The sequence below is a fragment of the Phyllostomus hastatus genome, unplaced genomic scaffold (assembly GCF_019186645.2).
Source record: "Phyllostomus hastatus isolate PE091 unplaced genomic scaffold, TTU_PhHast_1.1 phas_scaffold_129, whole genome shotgun sequence".
NCBI classification, from domain to species: Eukaryota; Metazoa; Chordata; class Mammalia; order Chiroptera; family Phyllostomidae; genus Phyllostomus; species Phyllostomus hastatus.
In genome coordinates this window covers 19,755,070-19,769,083 of record NW_025334009.1, presented here as the reverse complement: position 1 = coordinate 19,769,083, position 14,014 = coordinate 19,755,070, and the positions used below count along the sequence as shown (strand labels likewise).

At 38.3% G+C, this 14,014-nt stretch overlaps 1 protein-coding gene across 4 annotated transcripts in view; it reads right to left on the bottom strand.

Annotated features, from left to right (window-relative positions):
* Positions 1–3,011: 3,011 nt before the first annotated feature.
* NGLY1 (N-glycanase 1) overlaps positions 3,012–14,014 on the bottom strand; it is a 43,958-nt gene continuing 32,955 nt past the window's right edge. For 3 of the 4 annotated variants that reach the window (XM_045856521.1, XM_045856524.1, XM_045856523.1), the window contains 3 exons: positions 11,656–11,841; positions 4,315–4,492; positions 3,012–3,936 (listed from right to left, as the gene is read on the bottom strand). In XM_045856521.1, coding sequence (XP_045712477.1) covers positions 3,761–3,936; positions 4,315–4,492; positions 11,656–11,841 — 540 coding nt within the window. In that variant the 3' untranslated portion in view covers positions 3,012–3,760. The remainder of the gene's footprint in view (positions 3,937–4,314; positions 4,493–11,655; positions 11,842–14,014) is intronic. The other variant, XM_045856525.1, reaches the window with a different exon arrangement.

The window sequence follows — 14,014 nt, the reverse complement described above, 5'->3', positions numbered from 1 at the left end:
TTGGTGGCACAAAAACTGGTATACCTCATTTACGTGACTGGACAGTGGACAGTAAGAATTAAATGGACACATCTTGGCATATATTCTGGGAACGAAATATGTATACGAATGTTCACTGCATAATGTTTGTAATGAAAAAAGGGTGGAAAACCTAAACATCTGTAAACAAGGGGATGGGTAAAGGAATGCTATCAACAGTTAAAAAGAATGTGGCAGACCTATGACCTAAACATAATTTCTAAGAAAGACACATTAAGAAAACAAGAACATACACGTCCATTTACATAGAAAAAAACAAATCCAGGAAAAGTGATTTTATGTGTCTGTATGTTTGAATGTGAAAATCTACAGTAAAGCTCCAGAAAGACACATGTAACAATTTTCGTGGTTGGTTCTGAAAACGGTGGGGTGTGGGGAATGGTGGCAGCACTTCTACTTTATAGTATTTCACTGTTTGAATTTTTAACAAAAATGGCTGCAATAATTTAAACATTTAAAGTCAGCGGCGAGTAACAGACTTTGACAACCCAAAATGCCTTCTTCTGGGAAGGAATATGGGCCTCACTGTTTAGACTTTATATAATTCAGCTCTTCAGAAACCATTCCTGCCGCATGGATATTTAGTTGCTGCCAGTTTCATTGATCTCAGAGCAAGTCTTTAGAAAATTAAGAGGCAAGGTGTCCGCCTGAGTCTTTTTCCCTGTGGTGGTGTAATGAATTGAGAATGGCTGTCAGACCTACAGGCAGTAAAATACTGGCTCTCAGCCTGTTTCCGCATCTGAAAAATGGATTGGTACCCACTGTTTACTCATACTCAAATGAGATGCTGAAGTCATGGGCACTTATTAGACATTCAAGAGGTGGCCATTATTAGTTTAGATCCTTTCTAAATCTATCGGAAATACAGCAGTGTTTTTGGTCAATGTAAAGATGTGATGGAATACATAATAAGTGAAATGAAACAAATCAAGACTTGTATTGGTTTACTCTTCTTCTTCCCCCAAGAGTGTTTAAGGAAGGAATACCACCTGGGTCAGAGCTATTTGCTTCTAAGAGGGTATTCATTCTGACTATAAAATCAAAGCACAATTTGTTGTGTTGTAGAGGAATAAAAATACCTTTAAATATGAAAATATCCATATATAATCTATAATCAAATTACAATATAGTTCCCCCCAAAATTTAACAATAGTTAGAAAAGTAATTGGTTCTAATATCAATTTCTTAAAAATTTTAAAAAATATATTTATTTTTAGATACAGGGGTAGGAGGGAGAGAAACATCAATGTGCAGTTGCCTCTCTTGTGCCCCCTACTGGGTGCCTGATCTTTCCTGCAACCCATGCTTGTGCCCTGACTGGGAATCGAACAGGCAACCCTTTGGTTTGCAGGCCGGTGCTCAATCCACTGAACCACACCAGCCCAGGGCCGAATATTAATTTCAATACATCCCCAAATAGAATGTTCCTATTGAAATATCTATATCCATGGAACATCCATTGAAACAGCAACGCACACAACAGGACCATGATTTTATAAACCTGCGACTTGGCAAGAGACTGAGATGTATAAGTGAATCTTGCCTATCTCACTAATCCATTGCATTGTCGGACAGGTCATATAACTTCTCCAAGTTTGAGTTTCCTCAGCGAAAATGAGGAGTGTGGGTGAAATGATCTCTAACCTTTCCTGCCTCAAAAGTCTACGATAAAGGTTCTCTAGCGCTCCCTTAATCCAAGGCACTTTGTCTCCTTGTAAAAACTGATCAAAGCGTCAGATGCTGTCTCTCGTTCATTTTGAGAATGTGATTTTCAGCAAAGGGCTTACTAAAACAAAACAAAAAACAAAACACTGCAACAAAAAGCAGACTCTGTAAAATCTGTCCTGACGGGATCTGACCTGACACCAAGGCAGAAATAAATTCCTTTTAAACGAGGAGCAGTGGCAGTAGGAGGCCAATCAATCACAGCATGTTTAAGGAACACGGTGCGGTGTGGTTATCTCTTCAGGGCTTTACATCCACTCTTCTGTCACAGCGGACTACATGATTGCTATGAAAGGTGACCCTAATATCAGTGCCAGGTTATTGAGTATGTCTGTACCACTGACTCTTCTTTCCTAAGTTACTTTTGCCTTATCAGTTTACTCTCATTTAGTTTACCCATATTTATTATCCTGTTTATCCTGGATAATAAAATATTTATTAACATGTGTTGAGGTTGAAATTCTCATGGAACACATGGAAGAAAAGTGTGCACCCACCTTTCCTCTTCACGGTCAACTCCATGATGTAGGACATGTTAACTCTGACCACTTTTCTGCTTAAAGCCACAGGAAGATACCCTTTTCATACATAAGGGACATTTAGTTGAGTTCCCACATTTTTATTATTAGCTTTATAAAACTGCATGTAGATCTTCCAGTTTTTCTCATGAGGATTAAGAGGGTTGGTTCACTTGATTATCAAAATACTCATGTGCTAATACAAGACAACTAAAAACAGGTTATGAGTCAAGTCGCCAATTTTATGTGTTTTGCCACTAAACAATATTATGATTAATTTGAGAGTCCAAGAATTCCAGACTTGGAATTTAATTCCATATTAAAACATATTAGAACAAAGTAATTTTTTTGAAATGAAACTTTTTAGCAAGCAAGTGATCCTCAGCCGAGTCTAACTATAGTTACAAAGCAAATATAAAACCTGTTCCCAGATCTTAGTACATGTGTTGTAACGCATATACATGTCTTACTAAGTCGCACAGGGTGAGAATCTCTGCGAATGTCCTTTTTCTTGTAGGAAGAGTTGATGAGAACTTTGCAGAACATCACAAAGGCGAGTGGAGGACAAGGACTGTATCTTTTTACCACCGCCACCTTCAGGGTACTATCACAATGCTTTTGTACACAAACACAATAAATGTTCACTAAATTCAACTGGAGAGGTTACATGGAACACATACAAACAACTCTTGATATAGCATATAAATACTGTATAATACAGTAACACAGTTTCAAAGTCAAGATTGATAGTTTATTCAATGAGGTAGATAAAAATACTCAAAAATAAAATCAGAAGTAAAGTATTTTCTGAATGTCTACATATAATGGATTTATAATGTATTTTTGAATTTATACAATGTTACATGTTTTCATAATTCTTGTCTATTCAAGCACTTTTCAATGTTTAGTATACTTATTAAAGATTTTTATTTAGGCAAAGTAACCACTAAAAAGATATAAAGCAAAATAACTGATTTTATTTCTTAAATGCCTATGTATTTACAATCATAAAAATTTTCATGCATTATAACTTATGAGATGCTACTCTTCAGTTATTTAAAATCTTAGGAAACCCAACTGAATTAACTTATGAAGAAATTAATGGCTGAGCAGAAAATCTCATTACCATTTTTAGCTTAAGATTTTATCATAATCATGAACAGCATTTAATCATGAATAATGTCATTTTACTTTTAAAACTCTACTTACACTTTTTAGATTAAAACCTCATACTGGGGCAGTAAGACTTTACTCCGAGTTACAGTCACATATGGAAGGGAGTTTTTAACTCAAGGTTTCATTATGGCCCATAGTACAAAGAATATATTTTCATGAGGGATACATGATGGATAGCCAGCAAAAGAAATATGCTAGCAGAGGGTAGTAAATTGCCCACTAAGCATGCACTGAACCAACAGACTAATTTAAAACATGGTAAATCCTTGATTATTGCCAGCTTTTCTATAATGTTCAGGTTCTCAAAGGTCACTGAATTTTATAATTATCTCCAAACAATTTTCTTCATGGTCATTTAAGCTTTGTCTAAACAGCTGAGTATGTTGCCAAGCAACGACACCATTTCCTCTGCTCAATTCTGCTTCCAAAATAACTTCAGTGGCTCCAGAAAAATCATGATAGGAGCGAAGAATTTTATCTGTGGGAGGAAAAGAAAAAATAACATTTTGCTCTCGGAAACTTAAAGAACATAAAAGGATGGCTCCGGAATGCATTTTATATACCTTACTTGTAGGTAAAAGTCAGCACTTAAAAAATAAATATAAATACCAATTATTCTTTGTGGAAGAAATGTGTCCGTTGGGAAAAAAAATGATTTTTCTTCTTCCATAAGCCTTTCTATTAGAATGAGGTTATAGAGACTTTAATTACATTTTTTTTTCTGCAATAAGATGAATAATTGTTGGGTAAGAAAAACTCAAAACTACATCTCAAGTACGTACAATCACTCTTCAGATGGTAAACACACATGCCGTGACTAACCACGCCGTGACCAACTCCCCGGTCAGACACTTACCGCCCGACAGCTCCACCCGTGCGGCATTGCCCCGAAGTGTCCACTGCACCACGCCCGTCTCAAAGGTCTGGCTGCTGGCTCTCACGGAGACGCTCTCCACTTTCAGGCCAACCGACCCACACTCGCACTTCCAGGAAATACGAGCAGAAGACGATCCTTCCTTTCGGGCTAAATACACCTACAAAATAAGAGGGGAAAAAAAAGGAACCATCGGAAATAATGAAATAGTGTAGAAAACACATAGAGTCAAAGTCCTACTGTCACAGGTACTATGTACAAATGGTTATTAAAAACCTAATTTTTTCCCACTGAAAAAAATTTTTACATTTAAAAATTTTTATTAGCAGTTTTCCCTATAGTATCTTTTGTGTGGAAGAAAGATATTATTTGAACATAGCCCAACAAGTACAGCCCTAAAGAGCTGCATGCTAGCTAAATTTGGTAAATCATATTCTTTTTTAAATTAATAAGTCCAGCTATGTAAACTTGATGATGAATCCTGCTGAAAATGAAGAATCCTTTTAAATGCAGTTATTTCTTAATGTGTTCTCTTTTCAAAGTCTGCATTTTCAGATAAGCTTTCTTAGGTAAGAGGGGCCATGTCCTCTAAATCAAAAAAAAAAAGGAAAAGAGAAAGAAAGAAAAAAATACCCCACCATAACAACAAAGCACAGAGCCGCAGTCACTGCTAAGTAATGGTTTAATAAAAGGCAATATTCATGACTGCCTCCTACCTAGTACACTCCCCATTCCTTCATCCTCAACGCTCCTCACCACTTTAAATCTATACTATTAGGCATCCAAGTTCATTGCCTGCTTCCAGCTTATCTCCTCTCAGTTTTATCCACACTCTTCAAAACAATGATGTGAAAACTGACATCCCCAGCCAGGTCTTTCACAGGTAACTGCATTCACTCAAGTTCAAACCCCTAAGGATCTGACTCTTTAGTTATTAATCCCTTGTGTCCAAACGTTCCACAATAATCTGTGCATTTGTTTGAAATAAACCTGGGGGGAAAGCCCTTTCTTCACTTATACCACACTTGTCACTACAGTCATGAGTTTGTGCTCATCTTTCTGCAAGTGCCTAATTAATATTTTCAAAATCCCACTTCCTTCATATCATTTGCCTGCTCTAGAATGTACAGCAAGCACCTGGCTCTTGTATTAAATCTAAACTCTCGGCTTTCACGGTCCTCTGGGATTTTATCCCGCCTCGAAGTGCCAATATTCCCTTATTCAACTGTAACTATTTTACTTTCGGCGTACTTGCATAATCTTAACCAAATCATAGCTTTCTGGAGGCACAAGATCTGAATTCATAGGCAGATTTAGTAAGTAGCATTTGAATATTAAAAATGTGTACACACATACGTATTCTTTCAGAAATGTCAAATCTGCTTCTCAGGGGCAAACAGTTAGAAGTACCATATAAAACCCATCTGTGTGAGAATGTCCTACTCCATGTCTTTAGGTATCAAGTGAAAAAAAAATCACTGCTAGCATTCTACTGATAGCCCATTCTATTTGGCAACTTATGGATATTTTTCTTCCAGGTTAAATATGTCAGGTAATATAATTTGAAAGTTTTTAAAAATCAATGAGCTGGAGATTATAAAATGACCAAACAATCACCCTCCAAGGAAAATGATTTGAATGCATTCGACTAGGTATGTATAACCAACAACGGTCATTCTGGATGACAAACCTAAATGTATGGAACTGTCAACTGCGCCACTGAGGGTCAGGGCAACGTCACTGGAACGTCCCCTAATGCTCACATGTTCCTATGCCTGCTCCTCTGACAGCTGTTTGTAAGGAGACCCTGCGGCTCAGGACTGCACCAGTGCTCCCTGGGAGTCCTTTGTCTAACCTACCCCAAACGGCTGAACTATGTCTTCAAAGAAGTGGCTAGTAAAGGACATTACCTGGAAAAGATAAGCCAAACAGCAGGAAGAAAGGCGGGCAGGGTGGGGGCAGGGGTGGAGGGTGGGGGGGGGGAGGCTGGAAGGAAGGAACTAAAAGGCGAGGGGAAAGTAACCTTACGACAGGAATACATTCAAATTCTTATCCCAGTATATACTTCTACGTAATGAATTTTCAGGGCGCAGTAGTTTCAAATGTCCCCCCAAAAATGTGGGTATAAAATATGATAGGCTGAAGTCAGGTTAGTTTCAAATTTCTAGCTTACCCCTCAAACTGTCTGAATTATACCAGGTGGCCCTGGGCCAGAAGTGTGGTTTTAACTGTCAGAGGAGGTTTGTGAGAGTTGCTGAACCTGTCTTAGAGAATCACTTGTTCTGAGACTTACATTTCTTCAATCCTAGAGACATCAGTTTTTAAGACTATATAGTTAAAGCATAAGATGGTTCATCACTGAATTCTTAAATGCTTAAATAATCAATCAAACATATTGTGAGCAAATAAAAGGTCTCAGGCTAAAGAAATGGCATATGGAGGTAAAACAAACGCTATTTATATTGAAAATTCATATTCATGTGACTATATGAAAATCTTTTTCACATAATATATTCTGTCTGGAGCATTTTAACCAATTTATTTTGATTCAGCATTTTTAGAGGTGGTAGGGAGTTACCAAGAATATGCATACTTAGTTTGGTAATTTTAAATGTACCAAAACAATAATATTTACATACACTTCCAAATGTGGTCCCATATGTAATGCCAATAGAGTGAGTAATTTTAGTTTATTTCAGAGAGTAATATACTTTAAGCTCTCAAATATTCAATTTTTGTGTTGAAACCCAAAAAAAGCAGTTTTGTAACTGGTAGGTGTTCCTAAGGTTGTGATGTTAGACAACTTTTTGCCTGTTGGCTTTTCAAATTCATCATTACTGTGTATAGTTCTACATGTATGTCTTTGCAATTTATGGGACTACTAAGAGGTGAGCGTGGCTACCCCTGCATTAGCAACAGTGATATAACAGAAGTCATGGAGTTTTTCGCCTACGGACTGAAATCCCTATGGCACCCCGCAGTGACCCAACCCTGTTCCTCTCTGGCATCTGTAAGGCCATGTAGACATATCACGACCTGAGGGTGGGAACAAGAGCGTGTGTCTGTGGACTAGGGTTTAAGTTACACCACTCACAATGTACACAAATGACACTTGTCCTTTGGGTTGTGTCTGTACCCACTACTTTCAAGACAGAACAATCTGCATGTCAGCTTTTTCACGTTCACATTCTACAGAGGACCTCCACTTTGAAATGTTCTGACTACTGCAGGCCAGGCTGGTCTGCCTGTTGCTATGGATTCCCAGAGGTTTGGTTTGTACTGCACTGTTTGAAGTTTGTATGCTCCTAAAATTATTCTTCTGTTTAGGCTGCTGGGATTAACTCTAATTAAGTTCATTGCACAGCAGACACGGTAGTCAGTCATTCCTACAGATATCCAACAGAGCAGTTGTATTTCAAGAGATTTTAATTTAATGCTGGTGAACTGGTGTTGTTCACAAATCTTATTTTTGCTTATTCCATTTTATGACTGAAATCAAACATGAACCACTATCAGTTCCCACTGTAATCTTTCTATACTATGCTTCTGACTTTTTCCATCTGCAGCCCCTGGGCCACTAGTGTGATCACCTCCTCTCCTTGCTTGAACTTTCATGGATTCCTATTACATTAGTGCCAGGTTATCCAAGTCCCTGGGACCTGGCAACTGTTTACCTCTCCACTCTCATTTCCCACTATTCTGGCCCACATTTCCTACGACTCACTCTTCCCTGGACGGAGCCACTGTTTCTCTCCTCAGTGATTTTGCACATGCTATTTCTCATGCCCCCGACACCCTCCTCTTCCACATCTTGTGCTTTTACAGCAAGAAACTCTCCATCTGCCTGTTCCTCCAAAAGGGGTGGAGTGCTATCTGCTCCACTCAGATATTACTTCTTCTGCAAGGTCTTCCCTCAAGATGGGACAATAGCTCTTCCTTCTGCCTTCTCTCCCTTAGTACATGCTCCCAGCACTTACCGTACTAATGTAATAAATAGCTGGTCCATGTGTCTTTCTCCTGCACTAGCCTATGCTCACCTTGAGGTTTGCTTCTTAATTCACCTTATATCCTAAATGCCAAGTGCAATGTCTGACAATGTGCATGTTTGCTGAATGAATAAATGAATGAATTCCTGACATAATGCCATACATCAAAAAGTGCTAAAATGACTCTAGTGACAAAAAGACTAATAAAATTGCTAAAAAAATGCAAAGTATGTAAGAATGTCCAAGGGACACAGTCTGTATAAAGACAAGGGTTACTATGGTGGTCTCCATAGCCATAGGGTGGTGCTGATTTCATGCCATACACACTCGGTCATTCAGTCTTACATTCAGCAAACTTTACTAAACATTCTTATACATCAGATACTGTGACAGGTAAATGGATACTGAGAGTAACACAAAAGTGGATAGAAAAACACAAGGTCTCTGCCCAGAGAATGTTTATAATCTAGTAGGCAAGAGACAAATAATCTCTTCCTAGGCATATTTTTTGAATTAATGTCACGAAGGAGAGGTACATGGCGTAAGTCAATAAAGGGGAAAACGAATTCAGTTAGCTGGGAGTGGAGGAGTAAGGCTTCAGCCAAGTTCTAAGGACAGGAATAAGCTAATCTAACTAAAAAGAAAGTAAGGAGATTCTGTGGAGAGGGCAGAAAGGCAGGGCACCACAATACAGGGTGGGGTGGGGGCATCATGGTACAAGGCAAGGCCAGAGAAGGCCACAAGGGCCAGACTGGAAGGGACCAGGACATGTGCAGGGAGACTGGTTGGGAAGCCATTAACACCACCTTTACTTAGGTGTTATCATTTGCCTCGTAAAGAGTAAATTGGTCTTGATGCTTTTTATATTCCTTTCAAATCCACACATCACTGAAGAATGTACTTGCTAAATAGTACAATGCAGTAAGTCCCTGTGCTCCTGGGAGCTACCTCTTTGAGAGAGTGAGAATGTGTTCTAAATACCCAAGAGCAGGCTGCATATGAACTGCCTTGATTCCAGGCTGGAGATTACGGAGGAAAGGTGTGGTAATAGTAAACGTGAAAGTATTAAGCACAAATTGGCAGTTACAAAATAGTCACAGGGATATAAAAGTACAGCATTGGGAATATAGTGAATAATATTGTTTTAACTATGTATGGTGCCAAGTGGGTACTAAACTTACTAGGGGCAATGACTTCGTAAATTATACAAATCTCTAAACACTATGCTGTACACCTGAAACCAATATAAAAAATACAAAATGTCAACTGTAATTGGCAAATAAAAACAAAATTAAAAATAAACAGAAACAGGCTGCTTCTATTTAGTGGAGTCAGACAATCCCTAACTTGTGGACATGATAGTACAAAACTAAAAATACTGACTTGGGGGAAAACTCAAGTTTTAATGTTAACATATTACTTCTGACTTATTAGTCTCTACAATATAGTTAAGATTCTAATATTTTTCTTCACTTGGCACTAAATATTGTAACCGAAAACTGATCCACTCAACTTCAAAAAAGATGTCCTTTGTAAAAGCCTATAAAGGCATAACTTGACTTGAGTAGGGGCCTGTTTTTCATTTAATCGCCTTTGCATCTCATTTACATTATTTAAACCTTTCTCATACAATACACCTCCTCTGGTCACAATGCCCTATTTAGACATCTCAAAACATGCCATGTACTCCATGCTCTCCCCCTGCTGTTCCCCCTGCCTTACGAACACCTACTCATCCTTCAGCGTCCAGCTCAAATGCTGCCTGCTCTGTGGAGCTTTGCCCAACTCCCACAGCCAGAGCTAATTACTCCCTCCTTGGTGTTTCCATAGCAATGTGTTGATATCCTTATTATAGCACTCTTCATCACAGTTAAGTTGGCTGTTTATGCTTGGGTTTCCCATTAAGACTGTGAGAGCAGGAACTGTACCTTCCTCTTTCCATCCATGTAGCTGACAACAATGCCTAGCACAAGAGGCACCCAGTAAACGTTTGCTGATGGACCAATGAATGAGTGGCACAGGGAGGACACGGACCACACAGCAGACCTGTTTCTCAGCACACCCTGCCTTCCGCAACACAGCACTGCTTCCTCTGCCTTTACTCTCTCCACTCACACTGCTAGTTGGGAAGAATGGCATGCTGGGCTAGTTTAGTACTTGGATAAAAAAACATATCCATTCTATACTGCTTTCTGTTCAGAAAAGTTCTTTGGGGAAGAACAGTCTTCCAGAAGTTGTTCAGTGCCTCTCATCAACTATAAACCAATTACAGGTACAGATATAGATTCAAATTTTAAAAATTTAAATTGTACCTAGTTTTATTTTTTATGCCCTTCTTTAATTAAAGAAGAAAATTCCTAAATCCACAATTTTAAAAATGCTATAAGCTGTTTTTGGTTTAATACAAAAAGATCACCCAGATAAGTTTTAGAACAAAAACTTCTGATTGGGAAAAAACCAGGGACTTCAGGTCTCTGTATGTCTTCTGCACTTGAATTAATGCCTGCTGCAATAGCACAGAGTAGTAGGTGCTGGTAACACTAGCGGTTTGTTCATCTGTGACTCACTCTTTAATCTATCCAGTGTCTCTAAGTGAACAACTCCCTTCCCACTCAAACATTTGGCAAGTTAACTTGAAAAGCTCTCAGTAAGTTCATTAACTCCTATGAAAATCTATCACTAGCATAGTTAGGTCTGTCAAGGCCACTTGAATATTCATTTGAATAGCTTATTTTTGGTGTGTATCTGATGGGTGGGGCAGGTTAACAGCAAAGCCTCTTACTTGTTACAGATAATGAGAGATGTAACATGAAGACTGGCACATGGGAACGACGCCAGGGCCAGCACTGCATTTCTCTCATCTTTAAGACAGAGTATTAATAACCAACATCACTGCTGCATCATCCACATTATGATGAAATGAAAGTGTATTAAATGGTTAGCTCCTGGGACTTTGAACTGAATGCTATATTCCCTAACAGACTGTCTTCGGTAGGGAATCAATACATATGTGTGAAAAAATTAAATAACAATATACTTCATATATTTAAGCAAAAACTAGTCTCATGGATTGGGCATATGCCTGATTATTTTTCCCCATGAAAGTATTAAATTTAGCCTCCTTGGTGAAAACAGATACTTCCTTGTTATAAACGCAAAAATTTCTTATGGGCTCTTGATTAAATGTTGGGAATAGAATTTCTTTTACAGGGTTAAGGAATACTGAAAGTAATTCTGACATACCAGTTTTCACATTACACACAACTGGAAAATGAAGCCAATCTCGATCTGTTTAAACAATGACAAAGGTTATAAATAGTTCCGTGCATTACGTTACCATGTTCCAGTCTTTCTCAACTTTTCTGAATATGGACTCCATTTTCCACACACCATTCTCCCATCCAGAAATGGTTTGATTATTATTAGAAACTCGAACATAATGATCTTTCACAATATTGTAACAAAGGTGAAGCTGTTTAGAAATCTTCTCATTTTCAGAGGGGATGAACACAGTTTCTTTTTTCTTAAAAAGAAAGCAGAATTAGTTTTTCAAGGTAATGAAAGATGCATATATATATTTTATAAATATGGGGGGAGGAGAGGTGGAGGGAGGGAGGGAGAAAAAGGGGAACAGAGTGGGGGAGAGGGATGGAGAAAGGGGGAGAGAGAGAGAATTCTATGTAAAACAGTAAGAGATTTCTTCAAGTTGAAAATGAAAAATTGGGCCCTGGCCAGGCAGCTCAGCTGTTTAGAGCATCGTCCTACTTGTCAAGGTTGCGGGTTAGATTTCTGGTCAGGGAACATATGGGAAACAACCAATGAATTCATAAATAAGGGGAACAGCAAACTGATGTTTCTTCTCTCACCCACTTCCTCTCTCTCTAAAAAGGAAATGAAAAATTGGTGCCACTGAAAACTTTGGAAAATATTTTATAGGTTAAACATGATCAGTATGTTAATATAGCAATGACTGTTATAAAACAGAAAATAAGAAGTATAAATAATAGCTCTGACTTCACCTAAATTCATTTATTTTTCTTCATTTCCATCATTACCATACCCAAATTGGACTACTACAATTGTCTCCCAAAGCTGACTGCCAGCTTTCAAATTTTACCTTTTCTGACCATGTGTCACACAGTAATTAAAGTAAGTTTTTTAAAAAATGTAAGTTGCCCTGGCTGGTGTGGCTCAGTGGACTGAATGCTGGGCTGAGAAACAAGGGGTAGCTGGTTCGATTCCCAGCTGGGGACAAGGCATCTGCTTGGGTTGCAGGCCAGGTCCCCACGGTGGGCCGTGTGAGAGGCAACCACACATTGATGTTTCTCTCCCTCTCTTTCTCCCTCTCTTCCTTTCTCTCAAAATAAATAACATCTTGAAAAAAAAAAATAAACTGCAGTACGGCATTTCCTTGCCTAACTCACTCTGCTGACTTCCACTCTGCACCTTTACCAAGGCTTACAGGGCGCTGCATGATCTGGCCCCTGCCTACTTCTCCAACCAGATCTCATGTTACTACTCTTCACTATGCTCCCACCATATTACTTCTCCTTTAGTTCCCAAAAAAGGCACTGCTCGTTTCTGCCTCAAGACCTTGACACATGCTGTTCCACTGTCTGGAGTGCTGTTCTTTCTATTTCCCACATATCTGATTCTTTTTCATCCTTCAATCCTCCACCGAAAGCCATTTTGGAGTGTCCTTTTTTGACACCCCCAAAGTAGGAGAGTGTCTAGGTGCTTGAAACAACTGTATACAGGTGTATAACAGCTCATATTTTACTTTAAAATTATTCTACCCACAAATAAATCCATGTTTGTCTTTAATGTAAAACAGTCCCCAGAAATCCTAAAATCACTGAGTGAATCTCAAGTTTGAGAAGGATGATACATTTATCCAATCTTTATGTGCCACTGATACAATGGTCCCTCTCGCTTAGATGGGCATAGTAGCATTTTGGGTCAGATAATTCTTTGTTCTAGGGGCTGCCCTGTGCGTTGCAAGTCATTTGGCAGCATCCCGGACCTCCGCAATCATTTGATGCCTCCTCCCAGGTGTGACAACAACCAAAAATACCTCCAGATATTGCCAATGTCTCATGAAAGGCAAAGTCATGCACCTTCGCAGAACCACTACTTTAGTCTGTGTTAATGTCTTGCTACAGTATTTACTAATCAATCAGGATAGTAGGCAACACTTTTTTTGTTACACATCAGATATTTTGGGTACTGGGTATTAAACAGTATAAAAAATTCAAATGTACAAAAATCAGTAAGAATACACATCTTAGAGACAGAAAGAAAAAATAATCACTGTCTTGAGTTATAAAGTAGTAACATTAAGTGCATAAATAAGAAGATCATACCCTAGTAGAACCTGTGAAGATTACTGCCATATAGTTAGAAGAAAAGCAGTTCATTATTTTTGTGTAAGTCAGTGTAAGTCAGTGTATGACACTGCAAAGAAGTGTATATCAGCGAAGATATTTCAGAGTGGACATAAGCCAAATGGAAATAAAATTTAAAGCAGCATTATCTACTATTTTACAAAGGATAACTAATTGCAAAAGGGAAAAGAAAAAAATAAATGTTACTGAACATACCATGCATGCAACTGAACAAACAATCTGGAATAAGAGTGACATTACTATTTCATAACATATTTTAAATCTAAGATAAAGCTCTTCTTTGTGAAAATG